Raw genomic sequence first — 24151 nt, forward strand, 5'->3', positions numbered from 1 at the left:
GCGGAACAAAATAGCTCCAGGACTGGGAGGAAAGTGTCCAGCCATTCAATTTACTTATTTTTAAGGCAAGTTTTTTTTCCTGCTCTTTGAAAATACATCAAAATGTGCATGTTGGAAAGCCAAAAGCTTTGTACAATCTCAATATAAACAGTTTTAACACAGGGAGACAGGGTCAATATAAACTGTAAATACAATATTTAAATGACCTTGTTTTATAGATAGGAATATATGTATGCACAAAGGATAGCTGATATTTTCATTTCACCCAAAATGGGAAAGTAGATTAAATCAAATAATCAGCTAAAATGGCAGATGACTAAGCTCTGCCAACAATGTTGGGAGAGAAAGAGAGGGGAAACCACACCATTAAAGACTGTGGAAAGCCCTCATTTGTCATGAACCAACCTATTGCTGTGTAAACACAACTTGTTTCAAGAGCATCAATTACAGAAGAGTCAGATACAAATACAGAGAAATCACTCAAAACAAACACTAGGCGCTTTTGAGCCATAGCAAAATGCCACGTAAAAGAAAACCTACACAAATTATAATTTGCCGAGCATGGGAAAGTTCTGTTGTTATACTCCTCCCTAAATCCCCCAGACAACATGGCTATTGGTTCTGGGGGGATATAGCTTTTTTCAGTCTTTGTAAATTTGACCTTCTTGTTTTTCTGCATGCCATTAAAATGCTTGCTCCATACAAGCCATGAAATTCTGTGGGTGACTGAAGCCATTTCTTCATCCCAAGCTACATTATATTAGGAAGAGTAGGCTAGCAAGTACAAAACAATACATTGAAAATTTTTAAAGCTTTTAGACAACATCTTTGATTGTTAGAGTTGTCATGCCATGACAGAAATGAAAACAGTAAGTTTTGGTTACATTTCTTATGCTCATTTGGTATGGACTATTCGGGATGTTTTATCACACCTCCTTCTGATTGGCTATTGAGCTTTTTTTTAGCAACTTCTAAAAGCCTCAGTGCTGCCTACTGTAAAAGAAGATAGATATTCCACAAAGGAAAGCAGCTACCTGGTGGAGAAGAGCTTCTCGGCTGTTTTCCGACTGATTCAGTTTCCTCTGGGAACGTTCCAAATCCTGTTCAAGCTTGTTTGGATTAGAAGCAGTGACAAAATGCATTCAATTGCCAGCAATGTTATGAATTTTGAAGATAAATGCTTAATATACCAGAAACACTCTGAATAGTAATTTTTAAAGCAATACCATAATAAGTTAACCAAGTATCTATTATCTCAGTGGTAACCTGGATCAAATTATCTGTTTACAGATACTTGAATTTATTGTATGCTTTCTGCCTAGAAACTAGATTACATAATTGAATTGCTAGTATACCTCCCTCTCTTACCAAATAAGCTCCATCTTCAAGTGGCAAAGGGTACAGTTTTAAGGGGTCTTTCTTCTCAAGAACCACAGATCCCATTGAAAAATAGGAAAACTAATATTTCAAAACACATGGGGGGGGGGAATCCAAATCTCTCAAGTCAAAATGCACAATGGTGCAGCATATGCCTGTAAGTAATCCAAAACTCAATGTGAGTCCTTGAAATGTCCATTGCTCTTAAACTCAAACCTTAATCAAACAAAGCATATTATTTCCGGATCTTTTGCTTTCCAAATACTACTTAACATACTGAATGCTCTAATATTGCATCTATTACAAACAACAAAATGCTAAGTGTTCTACATATCTGAGTGAGTTTGTGATTGTGTGCATGTTCATACAAATGTGCATAAATAACAAATAAAACAGATTGATCCAAACAGAGTTATTTGAGTTCTCAACAAAGTCAGTGGCCTTACATTCAAGTCGTGACTAACTTGTCCCACTGATTTCAATACATCTATCTTAGTCTGGATCCAGCCCAGTATAATTTAAAGATGTTTCCTTCATGTCTGCCTTGCTATGCTTCATCTAATGCCAGAGAAAGAATGAGGCTCTCCTGTGCAATACCCACTTTTTCCATATTGCTTATGATGTTCAGGACCAAAATATCAATGAGGAAATCCACTCTACTCTGTGCCTTGGATAGAGTGCCTCATCCAAACTTCAGCAATACTGTATACAGTAGAGTCTCACTTCTCCAACCTTCGCTTATCCAACGTTCTGTATTATCCAACGCAGTCTGCCTTTTAATAATCAATGTTTTCAATACATTGCAATGTTTTGGTGCTAAATTCGTAAATACAGTAATTACTACATAACATTACCGTGCACAGAATTGCTTTTTCTGTCGATTTGTTGTAAAACATGATGTTTTGGTGCTTAATTTGTAAAATCATAATGTAATTTGACATTTAATCAGCATTTCCTTAATCCCTCCTTATTATCAAACATTTTCGCTTATCCAACGTTCTGCCGGCCTATTTATGTTGGATAAGCAAGACTCTACTGTACTTAAATTTTGATTCCTTCCCCTTTGTTTCCCATTTTTTCTTGTTATTATGCTTCCCTACTTTAAAAAAAAAAGGGGGGGGAGTTATTTAAGCTCTCATAAAACTCTATTCATGTCTCCAAATTCACCACAAAATTAGAATTGTACAAGTCATATGAGGAAGGGTGTAGAACGAACACAACAGTTCTGCCTCTTCTCTCCTCCTCATCTCTCAACCACCAACATCAGCCAGGGGAGACTGCACCAGTGGAAAAAAAAATAATATTCCATGAATACCACAAAATAAATAAATAAATGTAAACTTACTTTGATTTTTTCACCTTCCATTTTCAAAATTGTACTTTTTAAGGCCACATCCACTTCATTAGATTTAGCATCTTGTTGCTTTAAAGCCTTGAAGAGAAGGGAAAAAATGTGGTTTGGGTTTTTTTCAAAAACATGAAACCCTTAGTTTATAATTATGGCAACCAATCTGCCATTCAGAATTATGAGATATCCTCCAGAGCTGACTTTTTATGTGGGTTTTTTTTGGGGGGGGGGAATATTATTAGAAGTATCAGTGTGACCCTCCAATATTCAGGAAGCTGCTGGTACCATTGCATACAATATTTACCATGCCCACATGGCTATGTACACAATTGTGTGTGATTGTGGCAAGACCATCTTGCAAACTACAATAGGTTAAATGAAAGCATACAACTGATCTACCATATCCACAGATTTTATACCCATATCTTGAAAATATTCCCCATAAATAAATAAATAATGCAGGCCTTGATTCTGCTATTTTATAAAAGGGACATCATTTTACTGTACCATTGTATATGTTGAGCATCCATTGATTCTGGTATCCACAGGGAATCCTGGAACCAATCCCCATTAGATACCAAGTGACCACTGCAATTTGTAATTTCAATAAATAAATAAATAATCAAATGTATTGTTTCTTCCCTGAGTAGCCCAAAGGAACACTGAACAAGAGTAAAATTAAGAACTCAGTACACACAACGTCTCATCCCCATCACTTCTACAATGCAGCAGACTATTAAAATAAAGAAGATATTGTACCTTTTGTAAGAAATTTTCCTGCAAAGCCCACTGGAGCATTCAAGTAAGGCATTCTAGTTATTTTCAAAATGGCTAGTTGGAATTAACAGTAGTGGTAATTTCAGGGCACATAAATTATGCTGATTATATGTCTTGTAGAAATGAAAGCCTGTCAGTGGCAAAGAACAAATATGAAGTTGTTTTCTGGTTCAGGATGTTTGGGCACTGTAGAATACATTTGACTTGACACCAATGAATATTCTTGTGGATATTGAACATTTTAAACCCTTGAAACTCACTGGAATTACAGTGGATTCAGAAAATACCCCACAAATCAGTACACTGCATCTGGATAAACAGTTATAAATTGTATGAAAACAAAACTCAATTTAGGATTATTTCTTGCTTCTATTTCCATGGTTAAATATAAAACAGGCAAGGTTTTTACTTTTAAAAATGTCATATAGCACATTGATAAAAAGTGCAGTTAACACGTTTATCATTATCATAATGAAACTGACAAGATTTCCAACAGTTTTTCTAGGAAACCTACTGTTGCAAAATGCCACAAGTCTCCTGAATACCTTTTATGTGCTAGTAATGCACAGTCCTGAACATCAAACACCTTCAGAATTGCTGACAGCTTCAACATGTTCATAACATATCACATTTTTCCAACACATTTCAATCAAGCAGTGGCAGAGCTGAAGTTTTCCAATATTTTGTTATTAACATTCAAGCTCTAGCCAATACATTACTCAGAGTGCAACTGCCTTTCCTTTCTGTTTAGGTCAGTTCAAAAAAGGTATGTGTTGCATTACATGGGGTTAAATTGTGGGCCTTTAGATGCTTTGGGGATTTTGTGCAAGGAGAAAATTATTCAGGTGCTTTGGGAGGAAAGAAAATATAGTTGCATGCTTTCACTCCTTACAACTTGGCACTATTGCTTTATTTCATGTTGTGTACCTTCAAGTTATTTCCAACCTTCTGTTAAGGTGATCCTGATTGTAGAGCGGGTTTTTTTTGGCAGGATTGGTTCAGAGCAGATTTGCCATTGCCTTCCAGACTGTGGTGGAGGCTCCTTCTTTGAAAGCTTTTGAACAGAGGCTGGATGGCCATCTGTCGGGGGTGCTTTGAATGCGATTTCCTGCTTCTTGGCAGGGGGTTGGACTGGATGGCCCATGAGGTCTCTTCCAACTCTACTATTCTATGACTCTATGACTCTGAAGATGAAAGAATGTAACCTGCCCAATGTCACCCAACAGATTTCTATGGCCAAGTGGCAATTTTAGCACTGGTTTTCTGGAGTCCTTATCCTACCTTCAAACCATTACACTAAGCTGCTACTCTACTGTTGCTGTTTCCTCTGCTCAGTTTTATGGCTCTCACAGCTCCTCAATGTTAGATTTGTTGGTGTGCTGTTGTGGTGGTGGTTTGCCAGCAGCTTAAAAAGACACAATGCTCACTGAAAAAACATACCCATTATTTCAAAGCACTTTTATAGCACAGAAGCCTCTTAGTCACCTAGTTCAGTGTTAAAACATGGTGAATCTTCCTCTTGCACCTTGTTTTCAAAGGACATTGTGGAGCCTAACAACCATTCCTGATATAACACTAATATGGCAAAGTCAATGAAAAAATAGTGAGTTGGAATATTCAATATACCTCCCCATATTAGAAATGCAATGGCAAAATTATGCTATAGGAAAATCAGACTTTCTTTTGCATTTATAGGGTAAAATAGTATGTTATTAGTGTTTTCAAAGTCCTTGCACTTTTATTTTCTATGCTGCTTCACTTTAAGGAGCCTAGGAAAGAAGTGTAACCCTCATCATCATAGGCATCCCTCGTGGCCTAGTATGATTGTCTTCCACAAGTAAAGTATTGGCAATGGACCCATCAATGACTGTAGAAACCTATTATGGATTGGCATTCTTTATCACAATGACAACATTGATTTCCAAATGGAAGACAGTCCCAACAAGAGTTTGCTTGACGCACCTTTCTCTTGGTACGTTTCTCCCTTTCACCCTCTATTTGTGCCTCTTCAAAACCCATAGAACTGTTGGTAAAAGCTAACCTCCACCCTGTCCCTTATTATGGAAGCTAGAGGTGACATTGCTGTATCTTGTAGTCATCCTGGTTAATTTGTCATCTTTAATGTTCAGCAAAACAACTACTGAAGGACCCTGCTCCAAATGAACTGTTGCACTCCATAAGCCAAGCACAAAGCCAAAATGAAAAAATCAGCAGAGCCTTATGACACCATAAAGCTGTATTATGGTCCCAGTATATGTTTTTATGAACTAGAACCTACTTCAATACATAAAGCCATCCCCTGCAGGCAAGTATATAAATATCAATGAATGAATTAAAAACAGAAATAAACAGTGGGGTCAAGTGTTTTAAAAGGCAAGTGCAGCCTATGATCACTAAATTAAAGTTTAAATGTATGCAGAATAAGCAGAGTGACCATTCACAACAGCAGCAATTGCTAAGAAAATAATCTCAACATTACCAAAAAATTAACATGATGGAGGGCCAAATGCTGTTTCATTCAAAAAGAGGCAGGGAATTGCTACACAGTAAAGAATCTAGATAATTTGTATATTCTGCTTTGTAATAAAACCAAGCTGTGCTACAAACTATGATCCGAGGAACTGCAATCTAGTGTTTTTGCATGCTCTTCTATGTCTTCATTACATTATATTAATATACAGCATATTTTCATGTTTGGTAGTGCAAATGAATGCACTTAGAGAAGCGATTTTCTTTATTCATTTCTAAAAGATTTTTCCAAAAGGCAAAACATAATAAAATTAATAAGTAAAATATGTAGGAAACACTGGAGTGAATGGAACTGAAATGATGCTGGGAGTGGGTCTTGAGGGCCAACACGTCTTGGAGCCATGTGCTGTCAACCCTAACATTCAAAGAAATCAGAACTGACTGTTGGAAATAAATGGAATTTATTTACCATTTCTAGCATTATGTTCTACCTGTTATATTTATTTATTCAATGCTTGGACCATAGGTTTTTCACAACCAGATTATTGCACACAATACAAAACACACAATTAACATACTACATAAACCATTAAAATGCTACATAAACCTATGGCGAGATGCACTTTGGAATTGAAGAGCTGTGAAGGCTTGTCTAAGTTTTGGAAATGTAAGCTTATTCAGATAGTCTCCAGTTTCGTAAAGGCCTCCATTTTCACTATCTGAGAATCATTCCATCCCCAGACAGCAGCACTGTACATAATCTGGGCTATAACTTTACTCTGAAATATTTTCAGGTCTGGGACAACTAGGTGTCCGGCCCCTGCAGTGTTGTAAAATCTGAAGATTGCTCCAACAGATGTCAAAGCCATTGTTTGTCACGACCCAGGCTGCAGAGCACCAATAACCATACACCGAGGCCAGATTCTATCTAATATCTTTATTGAAGGAATATATAAAGTTAATAAAAGCAAGTGTATGAAATAGTCCAGAAATAGACCTTTCAGGAAAGGTCAAAATTAGTCCAAAGAAACAATGTCCAATATGAAATATTAAGGTCCAAAGTTGTAATCCAATAACCGAAACACTCACTTTGCCAGGCAAAGTGAGGGGAGATGACAAGGTCCTTTAGTCCATGGAACTTGAGCGAGGCTAGGGAGTAACTTGAAACAGGGCTTGATACAAGGCAACAAGGACGAGGAGCAAGAACAAGATCCGTGGAATACTTGGCAAAATCCGGAAAACAAGGCAAGGCAGAGTCCTGGAAAACAAGGCTGAGTCCTAGGAAGCAAGGCAAGGTCCGCGGAGGTAAACAAGGCTGGAACGGGAACGTAGGCTTGGAAACAGGAACGAAGGCTTAGAAGCGGAGTAGCACTGTCCACACACAACCTACTCCAGTTGCTGACGAATTGACTCCGCAAGATCCCTTTGTGGGCAAAGCACCTAAATAGGATCTAGTTTTCCCACCAAAGAGCAGTTCCCTGGAGAACCAGAAACGAAAGCTATTCTCTGAGTCCAGATGCATGACTCCTTAAAGTTTCCCATGGAAAGCAGGCTTAATCAGCTGAATGCTTAGCAGCTATCCTAGCACTCCTGCGGGACGCCTGTTGAACTCCCCTCTGTTGTTTACAAAAAGCATGGCGAGAAAACGTAGGAGATTGTGGCTCGGGGCTTGTTTGACAGACTTCTGGAAGACAAATCTCTTGCAGGTGCAAGGTTTCCAAATCTGGCTGGGAAAGTTCCAATTCTGGCTGGAACGGTGAAAAACCCAAGTTTTCCTCTTCATCTGGCACCACAGTGCCAGGAATGGGACTACATTGCCCATGGGTCATCACATTGTTCTATATGGAGCTTCCAGGATAGTTTTTTCATAAAATGGATTCCAAGGTACTTAAATTCCTGACATTGTTCAATTTGGTGACCCCTGATGGACCATCTGAATTGAGAGTGTCTTTTTCCGAACACATCATCTTTGTTTTATTATAGTTAATATTCAGTTTTTCTTTGGAAACATGTCTACCAAACTTAGAGAGCAATCTTCTCAGACCAGTTTGGGTGAGTGAGATTAAAACCATGTCATCAGCATATAAAAAATTGTAAATTTTCTTGGCTGGTCCTGCAGATGAAAAAAAATCTGGTCTAGAGAGCACAGGTATTATGTCATTCAAATATAAATTAAAGAATGTTGGTGCCAGTAGACACCCTTTTTTAACTTGTTAGTATGAATAGGGTCAGTTAATGAGCCAAAAATATCAACTCTTATTCTAAACTTGGTGTTAGAATAAATTGCCTTGATTAAAAACAATAGGTGCTTATCCATATTAGTGTTAACTAGTTTATGCCCAACAGGTTTCTATCAGTTGTGTCAAAAGATGCTGCTAGGTTGACAAAAGGCAAGAAACAGATGTTTGGTAGGTCCAGCAATCATTTGTTGGGTACTACATGTTATATTGTTAGTATGATATAATTACAACAGTTTGAAACTGACACTGAAGAAAATGTGTAGTTTGATTAGGTAACTCAGAATTATTTCTTAGAAAGCCCTAGCGCTATAGGAGCATTGAGTGGACTAGAATATTTTAGCAGAGATTTTTAGTTACTTTCCAAAACTACAAATACTAAGATTATCCAGGATGGAACTATGACAGTTAAAGCAGCACCACACGGTTAAGAATTTGCATCACTAATATGTTTTTTAAGTCCTGGATAAAACAAAATCTTTATTTTAACATTTTTAAATGCATTAAAATATTTTTATAATTTAAAAACAGACTGACTCAAACCCATTTGGTGATCACCTTGACCAAACCTGAGACCAATGGGCTATTCCAAAGGCCAGTCTCTCCCCAGACCAGACTAAACCAGACCAACTTTATTCCACACACTTCCCCAAGGAAATATGGAAATGTAGTATGCCCAGCTCCCTTTCGCTTCATTCATGATTGAATGTTTCAAGCACATACACACACATCTCTTTCTAGGTAAAGGTAGGTAAAGGTTTTCCCCTGACATTAAGTCCAGTTGTGTCCAACTCTGGGGGTTGGTGCTCATCTCCATTTCTAAGCCGAAGAGCCAGCGTTGTCCATAGACACCTCCAAGGTCATGTGGCCGGCATGACTGCAAGGAGCGCTTTTATCTTCCCATCAGAGCAGTACCTATTGATCTACTCACATTTGAATGTTTTCGAACTACTAGGTTGGCAGAAGCTGGGGCTAACAGTGGATGCTCATTCCGCTCCCCGGATTCGAACCTGCACCTTTTTGGTCCGCAAGTTCAGCAGCTCAGCGCTTTAACACACTGCGCCACCGGGGGCTCCTACATTTTTCTCTGTAACTCCCCTAAACCAAAATACTGGGTGTCCCCAGTTCTCCAATGTGACAGAAGACAGAATCACGTCACAAAGGGACTTTGCCAGCTGACGCCTCTTTGCCGCACTACTGCCGGACCTATCTGCAGCGCTACACTCTCCCACCTGGTTGTACGGGTGGAGAACTGAAATAAGATTGGCAAAATTTCAACTCCACCTGCTGGGTATATTATATCCAAGTTCCTGGCACCACAAACTGTCACCCCAATTTCTTAAAACGAGCAACTTTAGAGTCATGATCAGCAAAGTAACCAAACATTTCTTGCTCTCAGAAAGAAGGCTTTATTTTCAAAAATTAAAACCAAGTAGAAAAATACAGAGAACTGGAGCTCCCAGTGGTGCCTCCAAAATGGAGGGACCCTGAGTAGGGTTTTTATAGTTTCACAGTGCTGTGCCACCCTTTTGGGTCGTCACTCAATCATTGTGAGTGTCAGGGCTAGCGATAAGGACAAAGGTGAAAAGGGGCTGCTTCTCTGAGCATCTGCGTCAGGAGCAAGTAGAGAGCAGCAGTTTGACATTAAGGAATCTACCCCTGAATAACAGGAACAGGAGCCTCAGGACACAGAGTTAGGGCAGGATTAGGAGCTCCAGGAAGCAGACCAGGAGTTAAGCATTCCAGCTAGGCTGCAATTAAGGACTGATGGCATCCAACTGAGAAAAGATCTAATTGGTTTGCTCAGAGGCCAACAGGTGAGAACACTTGGGGAAAGTGGCATAAATAGCTGGTGCTGATAGTTTGCTGAGAGCAATGTTTTTGGAACTGTTTCAGCTGGATATCTGTTGGTGAACTTTTGGATTTGGTGATTGAACAACGCTTTTGGTCTATGACTGGCATTGGTGAGACTGATTGGCTTCACCCTTGGAAAGAACTCTGCACTCTGTGTATGCTTTGCGCTTGCTGGACCATTTGAGGGATGAATATGGACTACCTTTTGACTACAGAACTGTGAGAGGCTGAATTGTTTTTCCATGAGTTTGTTAGACAGAATACTATGGGCCGGGAGGTACAAAACATACATTTTATTAGGGCTGGGAACATAGGTTCAACAGTAGAGAAACTGCAAGTGTCAAATTTGCAGCAAGATGAAACAATGAACATGGCGGCAAGTTGTGAACCCCTTCTGGCTGAAATAAGGTCAACCAGAAAGAAGGTCCTGATAGAAAAAATCCAAAATAAAAAGGATCTAAGTGGTTCAAAGGGAAGCTCTGAAATCCTAAAAGGAATATCTGAATCTGTGAAGTCCACTTGGAAATCTAAGTCCCTTTCTGAGTCTCATAGCCACTACTGCCATCTCTTTGGCTCAGAAAGAAATTCTGTGCTTGGAAGTGGAGGAGCTCTGGCAGAAACAGCACCATCACAAGTTTTTTAGGTTCTCCCATGCAATTCCTCCTTTCTGCGCCCAGGGCCCACTACCATCAACAATGAGAGATGGGGTACCAAATATATGTGGAGAAGAATTCTTTGATTTGAATCAAGAGTGCTCGTAGGTTTGTACAGATTGCTTTCTTCTTCTCGCAAACACCTATAAATATGACCCACCTATATGGGATGGGAGGGCTTTTCTAGCCAGCTTGAACACCATAAACATTATAGAAATTGATGAAAATGCTGCAAAATGTCCTTGATGTTTAATTTATGGATGAAGTTAAGATTAAGGTCATGTCCAATACAGTTCTCCATAGATCAATTCAAAATCCTACTAAGATTGGCAGGGATTCCTCATAGGTTAAATGGGTACTACATGGCACAACTTAAATGGCAATTTAACCTCAAAAAAATTGTTACAAAGCTGCCCCCTCCTTTAGATAAACCGGAATAGATTTCCGAGATCACGAACAGTACTTAACACTAGTCTTTTAGCTTTCCCCGTTCTGAAAATTCAGCACATGTATTAAATGGACTAGTGACTATCACAGCCTGAAATACATTGCTTTGAGACTACATTGCAACAGGCAGTATAAATTCCAGAGAAGTGTTGCCTTGGCACCGGCAAATTTGATGCTTGCACCTAGGAATCTGAAGCAGTCCTTCAACCCTGACAAAAGCAGATGGAAAGGGCAACTTTTTTTCCAGGCAGGAAGCTACCTTACAATTTTAAACTCAGGGGAGTGACCATAAGTCACACCAATGTCTCAAAGTGTAATGCATGAACAATTTAAAATGAATCAGAAAAGGAACCGGTATTCAGAACTACTGAATGAGCTAGTCTTTAGTCTGAATATTATCTTGGGTATACCCCATCAATATTATCATTTCTCAGGAATGGCTCATAGCTCAGCTGAAGGCCACATGTTTTGGTAGTAAAACATCCACAAGTCAGTCCCTGGCATATCCAGTTTGCTTTTTAAAGGCAGGTAGCAGATGATGAGAATAACCTCTCAGAGACTCAGAATGGCTGCTGGTGAAAGCATATAACACTGACAAGACGGACAGATATTCTGGCCTGGCAAAAGGAAGCTACCTCATTCTTTACCTCATGCTCTACTGCTTGGGAGCGCCTTATATACTGACTCCACAGTGTAATATATACCAGTGCAGGGAAAATAAAAATAACCAACTAGAGAAGATTTTCCCAATGGAGAAAAACCTCCAGCATTTTCATATTAAGACATCTTAACTCGGAGTCTTGGAAATCAATATGCTACCTCAGCTTAACAAAGCAGCACTGAAGAATATTTAGGCCATTAAACACCAATAACATGGAATAAAAAAGCAATCTCTCACCCCACTGGTACTTTGAAATATGCTATGCCATTTTATTTTCCAGGTATAGTAAAAATAAATAGTCCATAACTATATAGGTTTTAAGAAAACTGCATATATGACAGAACCGCACATGCAGGCGCATTGCAAAAATATTTTAGAGATAAAACTGTTCCTACAGCAGGTCTGTAAACAGGTTCACAATACATTTACTAGACTGCTTGCATTTGGTACATTCACATTGCCACTTTAGCCTAAAAGAAAAAGAATACCCTAACTAGCTCTTGATGAGCTATCATACCTTCTCAATTCAGATATAAGAAAAATGTTAACTGAATCGCTTCCTGTGTTGACTGCAAAACACCAAGAAAATTGGACTAAGAATGAGGCGCAGGGCATTGGGCTCCTACTTGTTGTTGCTGTTGTGTGCCTTCAAGTAATTTCTGATTTCTGATTACCTTACACAGTATTCTCATGGCAGAATTTGTTCAGAAGGACTTTGCCATTGTCTTGTTCTGTGAACAAGGGTGTGACTTCCCCAAAGGTATCAATAAGTTTCCATAACTGAGTGGATGAACTCTGGTCTCCCAATGTCTTAACTAACCCTACACGCAAAGCACTTCACCAGATGAGCTCCTACATATTTTACTTGTTAAAATAAAGTCAATGTGTTCAAACTCAGACCATTATCTCTTTTTAACTGTTCAGCTGTTACTGTGACTAAATAAACATGCTGTTAGTCTCCCAGTGCACCATAGCTGGGCTTGAACAAAAATCAAATTCAACATGTGTGAGGGGTATCTTTAGCTGAATTACAAAATCTTTAGCTGAATGTCGCTGTTGTTGAAACAAAAGCAATATTCCTTCTCTTAGAAAGCTGAGGGCTTCAACACAGTTTTTTAAAAAACATCCTTGTTACTCTACATTTTCTAGGGAAAACTGGCTTTTTTATATACATGGCCTGTGCAACAAATCAGGATCAGAGTGGAATAAGGGTTGGTTGGACGGCACTGCTAGACAGGTGGGAAGGCAGTTACCTAGGTCCAGAAAGCATGATGTCCGATACCATTTTTTTTACAGTCAGCACATATACAAATAAACAAAAGCTAGCATTATGTGTATGTATGAGTGGGAGGTAAGCAACTTTCACAGCAGGAAACATTTCACAGGAGTTTACCTTGGATTCCATATATATATATATTGGAATCAGTTTATGGATGTGCATATGTATGCAGATGTCTGCAAATTTGAATACACAAATCCACATCTCCTCTCTAGAATCCCTATAAGCCTTTGGCTATTTGAACATGCGTTATACATATATACATACATACATATGCTGATTTTCTTTTAAATGTCAGCAGAAGGCAAACCCCTTTGGGGCCCTTCTCAGCATAAACTTTGCCAATCTCCTATTTCCAGGCGTGTGGGGGGACAGTTATATTTTATTAAATACTAGCTGTGCCCAGGCATGCATTATGGGAATCATTTGTTGACCAGGTGGAATAGCAGTGAATAGCCTTGCAGCCTCAAAGCCTGGCTGTTTTCTTCTTATGTGAATCCTTGTTTGGTGAGCTGGAATACAATGGAATAGGCTTGCTGCTTGGAAGGCTGGGTACTTGCGTTCTAGAGGAATGTTTTTTTTTTGGCCAATTTGAATTGCACTGAATAGCCTTGCTGCTTCAAAGCATGGCCACTTTCTATATAGGGGCATCCTTCCTTGGGCAGGTTGGATGGGACAGAGTAGCCTCGTGGCTCCAAAACCTGAGGTTTTCTATCTAGGGGAAATCTTGGTTGGTCAGGCTGAACAGCACTGAATAGCCTTGCTGCTTGCAAGCCTGCCGCTTTCTACCTTGCAGAATCCTTGGTTGGCCAGGTTGAATAGGAATGAATAGTCTCAGTGCAGCAAGTATCAATGCTGCAATTAGTCATCTCGATTAGCATTTAATTGCCTTGCAGCGTCCAAGCCTAGCTGCTTCCTGCCTAGGGGAATCCTTTGCTGGGAGGTGTTAGCTGGCCCTGGTTGTTTCCTTTTTGGAATTCCTGTTTTCAGAGTGTTGCTCTTTATTTACTGACCTGATTTTAGAGATTATATTGGTCTGTACTATTATACCGCAGTAATTTTAGATATTATATTTATAACCGTGGCCTAGTGGATTAAAGCCTTGTGACTTGAAGGTTGGGTTGCTGACCTGAAGACTGCCAGGTTCGAATCCCACCCGGGAAGAGCGCTGATGAGCTCCCTCTATCAGCTCCAGCTCCATGTGGGGACATGAGAGAAGCCTCCCACAAGGATGGTAAAAACATTAAAACATCCGGGCATCCCCTGGGCAACGTCCTTGCAGACAGCCAATTCTCTCACACTAGAAGCAACTCAGGTTGCTCCTGACACGAAAAAAAAAATCTTATCTGTTTATAACTGGATTATATGAGGGGAGTGGGACAGCTTTAAATGTTATGGCTGACATTAAATGACATACACATACATTTGCACACACATGCTGGACAAAGAGATCCAGGGTTACAGAGGTAAGGAAAGCAGAGTGAGCGAGCTAGCTAGTCAAAGTACAGATCTACAGGAAATGAAGAAAGATAATCAGTTGATAGTTTTTTGTGAACATAGATATATCCACATGCATGCCAGGAAGAAAAATGTAGCTTATATTAATATAGTAAGAAACATCCTTTTGTACTTAAGTGGAGAAATGTATGGTTGTCAATATCTAATTACATTTGGATTATAACAGCTGTGTTTGATGTTAATGAGGTTATGTTGGGTCAGGGTACCGCACACTGGAGCTGGGATATAGCCTTGGTGTGGCTTCAGTCTTTGTTTTCTCTAAAAGCAAACCTCCCCATGCTACTTGGAAAAGTGCTTCTGATGCTGAGAGGACTTTGAAACTTCAGTTTGTGAGATGGAGTCAAAATCCCACAGGCAAGTTCAAGCTCTTGGGTATGCTGAAGGCAGCACTTTGGATCCCAGACCATATATACCAAGAAACAACCAATTGTTTAGGTTTCAGATTAATGTATTTTAAGTAATCATCTGAATAAAGCAAGGCAGTTCTTCTTAAATAATTAATTGTCATAAATAGCACAACACTTAAAAAACCCCAAAGTTGATGACAGACGCTTTCCCCAAAGAGGCTAATATCTAAATAAACACTGATAATGTTGTGAAGTGACAAATTCAGATAAGAAGGGAGAGCAATTATAGCATCAATGTTACAGTGTCAAGAGCAATTGTGTTTGCTGCTATATTTTTCTAATTAAAAGTACGAGACTACCGAAGAATAAATATGAAGCTGCATAGCACATGTGCAATATTGTTAAACAAAGTTATTCCCAAAAGGCTCCTATTTAAAAACTCTCTCTTCTTTTTAACTCCAGGAAATTTCAGAACCATGAACTAAACAGCAGTCCTTAGATAAATCAATGGATAGCATGTTTTGCTAGTATCGCCAAACCTAAGGAAGACCAAATCTTTCCAAGAACTATGCACCCAAATTCAGTCAAAGGAAATCTTGTTTTACTTGCCTTCTCAAACTCTCTGAAAGTATCCACAAAGATACAGTTGGGTGCAATTCTGTAAACATGATACACTTGGAATTTTAAACTCTAGAAGAATAAAACTTTCAGTCATTTTATGCTCAGAGTTATAAAAGTGTTTTGTTTTAGGAAGCTATTCTCACCGGGGCAATCAAATGTTTACAGGATAGTCTACAAATCTGTACAGGAATGTGAGAAAAACAGGGAAGGAACAATTTCCAGAAATGGAAACCTAACCAGAATTCTACTATCCCTTCTGATAATAATAATAACTTTATTCTTGTATCTTGCCTCCATCTCCCTAAAGGGACTTGGGGTGGCTTACACAGGGACAAGCCCAAAAACAGCAACATAGCATTACATACAACAGTAATTTTAAACAATATAACAAACGTATAAACAACATAACATAACAGATACTTTAAAAGCCTGAGCGTCAATTGCTACATACAGCAGAGGGTGACTAGTGATGATGCCCAAAAAGGTTTCGAAGAATCTAAGTGCTTCTGGGAGCATACACATAGCAAAGAGATCCTTCCATGGGAATGCAAGCCCTGGTCCATCAGAGGACTTCTACAAGTGTATCAGCATCTGGGAGCATGGCTAGCATACCTCTAGTTTGCCTTCATTTGCCTTGTTTTTGGGGTTAGTCTTTTCTTAAGCTGATCTGGCTTGGACTCTAATTTTGAGCTCCTGCCTGCTCTCTGGTAGAACTGTGTTGATCTGAATGGATCTTAATAACTAGTCTCTTAACCTTGTTTCTGGAATGATCTTTCTCTGAATGCAATTCTTGCCTAAACCCTGGCAGCTTAAACATTGCCACCAGAACCTGCCTGGCATGAAACATTGTTCAAAGAGTCTGCTTGCCTTAAGAATCCATACTTTGTGGTCTTCTGCAGTGTAGTCTTTTTGTTCCTGTGAGCCATCATCATCCATAAACAGAGTTATCCTCTTGTTTGAACCACCATGCTGCTTTGTATGCCCACATAGTTTCATCGCATAAGAAACACCTACTCTAGCATTCCAGATTGCTCCCATTTGAAGGCACAGTCCAATCACGTTTTGAGTAAAAAATAATTTGCCCTAGCACCGTTGAAGTTATTTTTATACTAGAAACTTGAGAGTCTCTGATACTAGACATGGGACCACAAAACAAATATGGCTCTGTCAGGACTTCAAAGCACTCACAGTAAGCAAGAAAACAATGACACTCATATCACCTACTGACAAAGCAGTTTTTTTTTTCAAATCAGCAAACAGAAAGCCTAAGGCACTGTCCTAAGGCAAGGAACTCCGGCCTGGTCATGTGGACTCCAATGCTATTGCATTTATTATTGCACCACAAGCAAAAGCACTGCATTTTCCTTTTAAAAAAACTAAATGTGGAACATGCATCTTATGTTAATGAAGAATTGTAGTCCTGGAATGTGGTTATGCTTTAAAACACTTTTAAAATACTTCTCTTTTTAAAACAAAATCGGGAACATGATAAAATTTGTTGCACCAGTGCCAAACTTTATAGGTACAGCCCCTGTGGGATGGGCAATGCCACTCTACAACTTCCTCATCCCTACAGAGTCTCAAATGCAGTGCAACTTCCTTTTGTGATGTCTACCTATACTGGTAATCTAGAGTACTCAGAATCTGAGAAGACTCATTCATCCAAGCACTTCAATTCCAATTTCTTTTTTTAACATAGCTATCTACTAAGGGTTGTGACTTAACCAGCCACTGAGTGTTCCTCTCATCACATATATCACCCCTGACATTAGACCAAAATCATAGTATCTTATCCTCTTAGGTGATTACCATATTGTGTCTCAAGACAGATAAAAGTCCATGTCCATGTCCATGACAGATTTCCAAATGATCAATAACCAAATGTGAAGTATAGCCATTGTGTGCCCTTCGTCTCAAAGTAAAAAAATCACTTTAATATTTTCTTTGTTCTGAAACTTCTATGAGTCTATACATTCTGTCTCTTGACATCTTCCATTTTCTGCTAAAATTCAAAGTATCCCTCGTTGTATTTAGCTTCCCATGTACCACCTCTCTATTTTAACATCCTGAAGTCACCAATATCTTAGGGGATCAGATTACACTGTAATCGTTTCTTTTATAGACTTGAGGCAAGTAACAGAATGTGATTATTTCAGTTTGCACGTTATCTTCAGCCATTTTTGGCAATTCAGAGACACTGGACTTGTTCTATTAAGAGACCAAATTCTGCATTAATTAGCTGCTAGACTCTTTGTTTGAATCATCTCAGCATATGTAGTTGGAACTGGTAAGTCTTCCAAAGTGTTTCTGCCATTAAAAAATAAGAGGTTTGGAAACCCCAGGCTACACAATCACTGTTGCTACTGATCATGCTGTCTGGAGGATTCTGGGATGAGTGGTGCAAAAGGTACTTTTCCAAGCTCTCACAAGGATTAAGACTCCCACACACAACACATATATATTTGACTGTAGACAAGACCACAGTGGGATGATTAAAACATATATATCTCTAACATCGTAATAAGATGCAAGTTCCTTATGGTCTGCAATATGCGATTAAATTTAGTCAACTTTGCTGCAGTTCCAGAATGGCAAAATACTGACGTCTTGTGGCCGCTATGATTCTGCAGGCCTTTTACCAAAATGCATCAGGGTCATAAATATTTGAGATGAAGTAAAAGAAAATAAGTGGTGAGAAGCAGATTTGATGCCACATAATTCAGTTCATCTGGGAATAAATGACTTCCTCTCAACACACAGCTGTGTAGTCTAAGCCACTCATATTTTAAAGTGGCATCCCTTGGCTTTGAAAGGTTGTGAAATGTCTATTACTCATCCAATAATACAGGCTTCTCAATCAAGGGGAAATTATGTTTTAAAAGACAATCAATGATCTACACAATTCATTAACATTTTTAATCCCCAATTTAAATTCTCATGCCCTCATTACCTCGGAAAACCACAACAGTAAAGAGAAGAATCAGAGGGACCAGAGGACACCAGTGGCTGGAAAAAGGGCCTGGTGCTGGGATGCTGCCAAGATCCACAATGCCAGAAACAAACTGACTTCAGATCTTAAGCCGTCAAGTGACAACATCACAGAAGGGGTACAAGACTACAGATCTTCAGAAACAGTTCTTCTGCCTTTTGGCTCTTCATTCCCCATCACAGTAGCTCAGCCAATGGCTAGGACACTTGCAAATGGTTGAAAGCAGCAAGTAATTTCAGTACAGCATGAGAAATTTGTTTTTTATTTTTTAATAAAGACTATTTAAAACATTGATTTGCTGAGATACATCCTATAATAGCAACCCATAGATAAATCCATGAATGAAATCACTACCAGTCTTTGATCATTACAAGTTGATCATCTTTGCAGAGTTGTCGGTAAGGATCAACAATGTCTCCTTTTCGTATTATGCTAGCAAGGTGGGAACTGCTGCATCATTGCTCATTACAGCATCACCAACAAAATGTGAGATAGCTCAGGAGATATAAAAAGTGATACCTTAGTCCTGGGGTAATGCTGGCATAGTATGCACATGCTTGTCTCACACTGGGACTTATGCCACTTTGAAGTATGAGATAGAATAGTGCTGCAATAGCAGCATCAACACAACAAAGATTATATGCAAGAGATGACTAGTATAATGTGAGCACTAGGTGTCACGACCCAGGCTGCAGAGCACCAATAACCATACACAGAGGCCAGAATCTATCTAATATCTTTATTAAGGAAATATATAAAGTTAGTAAAAGCAAGTGTATGAAATAGTTCAGAAGTAGACCTTTCAGGAAAGGTCAAAATTAGTCCCAAGAAACAATGTCCAATATGAAATATTAAGGTCCAAAGTTGTAATCCAATAACCGAAACACTCACTTTGCCAGGCAAAGTGAGGGGGGATGACAAGGTCCTTTAGTCCATGAACTTGAGCAAGGCTAGGAAATAACTTGAAACAAGGCTTGATACAAGGCAACAAGGCACGGGGAGCGAGAACAAGATCCGTGGAATTACTTGGCAAAATCCGGAAGACAAGGCAAGGCTGAGTCCTGGAAAACAAGGCAAGGTCCGTGGAGGTAAACAAGGCTGGAAACGGGAACGAAGGCTTGGAAACGGAGCGAAGGCTTGGAATCAGGAACAAGGCTTGAAACAGGAACGAGGCTTGGAAACGGAGCGCGCTGTCCACACACAACTTACTCCAGTAGCTGACGAATTGACTCCGCAAGATGCCTTTGTGGGTAAAACACCTAAATAGGGTCTAGTTTTCCCACCAAAGAGCAGTTCTCTGGGGAACTAGAAACGAAAGCTAATCTCTGAGTCCAGATGCATGACTCCTTAAGGTTTCCCATGGAAAGCAGGCTTAATCAGCTGAATTCTTAGCAGCTATCCTAGCACTCCTACGAGAGGCCGCTTGAACTGCTCTCTGATGTTTACAAAACTCGTGGCGAGAAAACACAGGAGATTTAGACTCAGGGCTTGTTTGACAGATTTCTGGAAGACAAATCTCTTGCAGGTGCAAGGTTCCCAAATCTGGCTGGGAAGGTTCCAATTCTGACTGAGACGGTGAAAAACCCAAGTTCTCCTCTTCATCTGGGACTACAGTGCCATGAACGGGACTACATGGCCCATGACTCATCACACTATCCCCCTCCTCAAGCCCCCTCTCAAACCGGGGCTCTCTCCCCGAGGCGCGAGGCCGCGGCTTGGCGGGATAGGTCTGATGGAAGCGGCGGGTTAGATCAGGAGCATGGACTGTGGAAGCGTCTTCCCAAGAGCGTTCCTCGGGGCCAAAACCCACCCAGTCAATGAGATATTGTAGGCGGCGGCGGTGAAAGCGAGAATCCAAAATGTCCTCAACCTCGAACTCCTCCTCCCCATTCATCAAAACAGGAGGGGGGGCCGGTCGGTCTGTATCTGGGCGCACACCATCCGCCGGAAGGAGCAGGGAGCGGTGGAACACTGGATGAATGCGCATTGAACGCGGAAGTTGGAGTTTGAAAGTCACGGGGTTAAGTTGCGCCACCACTGGATAGGGGCCAATGAAACGGGCATCTAACTTCCGGCAAGGGCGATGGGAGGGCAAAAAGCGGGTGGACAGAAGAACCCGGTCTCCTACCTTGATTTCGGGGCCCGGCTGGCGATGTTTGTCCGCGTGACGTTTATAGTCCTCCTTGGCTTGGTTTAATTGCTGGAGCAAGAGTTGTTGCACCGCTGTGAGTTCTTGCAGCCAGTCCTCTGCTGCGGGAACTTCTGAGGTTTCAATGACAGGGGGAAAGAAACGTGGATGGAAGCCATAGTTTGCAAAGAACGGCGTTTCTTTAGTAGAAGCCTGGACCCCATTGTTGTAGGCAAACTCTGACAGCGATAACAGGGAAGCCCAATTGTCTTGCTGGTAGTTCACATAACAGCGAAGGTATTGTTCCAAAGTGGCATTGGTGCGCTCAGTTTGCCCATCTGTTTGGGGATGATGAGCCGAAGATAAACGAGAGTCTATGCCCAATAGTTTTTGTAGTGCTTTCCAGAAACGAGAGGTGAATTGGGACCCACGGTCTGTGACCAAACTCTTGGGCAATCCATGCAATCTGAAAACATGTTGGAGGAATAGATCTGCAGTCTCTTTGGCCGTGGGAAGGCCATCACAGGGAACGAAATGGGCTAACTTGGTGAAAAGGTCCACCACCACTAGGATCGTGGTGAATCCACAGGAAGGTGGTAGATCAGTGATAAAATCCGCAGAGATTATTTCCCATGGGCGGGATGGGGTAGGGAGGGGATGCAGAAGCCCTGAGGGCTTTTCTATTCTTGTCTTGGAGCGCTGGCATACTGGGCAGGTGTTGACATATTTTTCCACATCCTTGCGGATCTTGGGCCACCAGAAATCTCTTAGGATCAAATGCATGGTTTTAAATAGCCCGAAATGCCCTGCTGGCTTGCAGTCATGACACAGACGAAGTGTTTTTTCCCTGCCCGGTCCTGGGGGAATGTAAACATGATTTCTATAGCAAAGTAGCCCATCCTTAAGCGAAAAGGGAAAGCGTAGTCCTTGGCGAAGTTGGTCCTGTGCCCAGGCATCTACTTGCTGACTAGCCCTGATTTCCTGAGCACAAAGGGGTCCTGGAGTAGGGGAAGTTGATTCAATGGGAGTGGATTTGGTGTTTCCCACTGTGAGCGTGGCAAAGTTCTCGGGTTGTAGCAGCTGGGACTCAAAGGTCTCCTTCCGCCCTGCAGCGTATTCTGGTTTCCGTGACAGAGCATCTGCTTGCTTGGTCTGGGCTGGGGTTACATAATGAATTTGAAAGTTAAAACGTTCAAAGAATAAAGCCCAGCGTTGTTGCCTTTGATTTAGCTTGCGGGCAGTTCTTAGATGCTCTAGATTTCGATGATCAGTATGGACTTCAATGGGAAATTTGGCCCCTTCTAGCCAATGTCTCCAAGTTTCAAAGGCTGCCTTTATGGCCAATAGCTCCTTTTCCCAAATGGTGTAATTTCTCTCTGGCGCGGTCAATTGACGGGAATAAAAGGCACAAGGATGAAGATGGTCTCCCACTGGTTGTAGGAGTACAGCCCCAATTGCCACATCGGAGGCGTCCGCCTGCACAACAAAAGGGGTTTCAGGATCTGGATGCTGAAGGATTGGCTGGGACGTGAATAATTTCTTTAGTTGCTGGAACCCTTTCTCTGCTTGATCTGTCCAGCGGAAAGGCTGTTTCCCACGGATGCAGCTGGTGATTGGGTCAGACCAGCGGGCAAAGTCTGGAATGAACTTGCGGTAGTAGTTCGCGAACCCCAAGAATCGTTGCACCTCTTTCTTGTTGGTTGGCGCCCGCCATTCCAATACTGCTGAAACCTTAGCCGGGTCCATGGAGAGCCCTAGTGGTGAGACGCGGTACCCCAGGAAATCTACCTCTTGTAGATCAAAAGCGCATTTTTCCAGCTTGGCATAAAGTCCATGATCCCGCAATCGTTGTAACACCATTCTGACGTGGTTCTCATGCTCTGATTGTGATCTAGAAAACACCAAAAAATCGTCCAGGTAGATGATCAAGAACCGATCTAGATAATCCTGAAAGATGTCATTGACAAAATGCTGGAACGTTGCGGGAGCTCCACATAATCCATAATTCATAACTCGGGACTCGAATAATCCGAATTTAGTCTGGAAGGCGGTCTTCCACTCGTCCCCTTCTCTGATGCGAACTAGATTATAAGCCCCCCGAAGATCCAGCTTGGTGTAGACCTTGGCTCCCCGAAGTCGGTCTAGTAGGTCCGAGATCAAGGGCAGGGGATAGCTGTTCCGCTTAGTGATATTGTTCAATGCTCTATAGTCCACCACCAAGCGTAAGTCCCCTGATTTCTTTTTCACAAACATCACTGGGGAAGCGGCTGGGGATTGAGAGGGTCTGATGAATCCCTTGCGAAGGTTTGACTCTATGAACTCCCTGAGAGCTTCTTGCTCCGGTTCAGTCAGGGAGTAGAGATGTCCTCGCGGGATCGGGGCCCCCTCCACCAAGTCAATGGCACAGTCATAAGGTCTATGTGGGGGTAATCTCTCGGCTTCTTTTTCATTGAATACATCCCAATATTCTGAGTACTTCTTGGGCAAGGTGATAATGGGTTCAGTGTCTGTGGCATGGCAGACCTTGGCTACAAGGCAATGGTTTTGGCAATATTTTGAAGCAAACTGCAGTTCTCTGTTGGACCAGGAGATGCTTGGGTCGTGAAGTGTCAGCCATGGAATTCCCAAAATTACAGGGAAATGGGGAACCTCGGTAACAAAGAAGGAAATCTCTTCCATATGTTCCCTTATCCACATTCTGGTGGGTTCCGACCACTGGCTTACGGGACCCGTCTTGAGGGGGCGGCCATCGATGGCTTGCACCACACGGGCATTCTTGAAGTCATGGTATTGTAATCCCAGAGAGTCGGCATACTCTCTATCAATGAAATTGTTTGTAGCTCCTGAGTCTATCATGGCATGGACCATGACTGGCCCCTTTTTTGCTGACCACAAGGTGACCACTAGAAGAAATAGGACCCCGGTTGGCGGCTCTTGAGTGGGTTTTTTGACCGGGTTGGCGAGCCTCTCTACGCCCGGTCGCTGGCTTCCCCCGCCGGCTGTGCGCCAGCCGCCTCAGACGTCTTCGTCTCCGTGGAGGACGCCGCCGCCAGACGGGCGGGGGGCTTCCCTTTGGCTGGGCACTCTCTGGCGAAGTGGCCCCCGTTTCCGCAGTACCAACAGAGATTTAGGCGTTGGCGGCGGGCCTTCTCGGCGGCATCTAACCTGGGACGCACATTGCCCAACTGCATCGGCACCTCCTCGCTCCCCCTGGGGTATGGGGCTGGTGGCGGGGGTCTCCATACTGGACGCGGCTGGACGCTGGTGAGAGCGGGAGGTTTCACCCCAGCTCTACCGCTCTGGCCTCGGACCCATTGTTTTCTGTTGGCAAGCATGACTTCAGCTCGTAAACATTGATCAATGAGTGCTTCAAGAGAGTGGGGGGGATCCACTTTGGAAATTTCCTCCAGCATCTCGATGTTGAGACCCTCCCGAAATTGTCCTCT

General features: G+C 41.4%; 1 protein-coding gene across 9 annotated transcripts in view; it reads right to left on the reverse strand.

Annotated features, from left to right (window-relative positions):
• Positions 1-24151, reverse strand: part of cep128 (centrosomal protein 128) — a 284185-nt gene that overhangs the window by 224906 nt on the left and 35128 nt on the right. For all 9 annotated transcript variants that reach the window (XR_010002021.1, XM_008117882.3, XM_062968036.1 and 6 more), the window contains 2 exons: positions 2723-2809; positions 1035-1109 (listed from right to left, as the gene is read on the reverse strand). Coding sequence is in view for 8 of the 9 variants with exons in the window: in XM_008117882.3 (XP_008116089.2) it covers positions 1035-1109; positions 2723-2809 (162 nt within the window). In the remaining variant the exon portion in view is untranslated. The remainder of the gene's footprint in view (positions 1-1034; positions 1110-2722; positions 2810-24151) is intronic.

Source organism: Anolis carolinensis, chromosome 1, assembly GCF_035594765.1.
Source record: "Anolis carolinensis isolate JA03-04 chromosome 1, rAnoCar3.1.pri, whole genome shotgun sequence".
Lineage (NCBI taxonomy): Eukaryota > Metazoa > Chordata > Lepidosauria > Squamata > Dactyloidae > Anolis > Anolis carolinensis.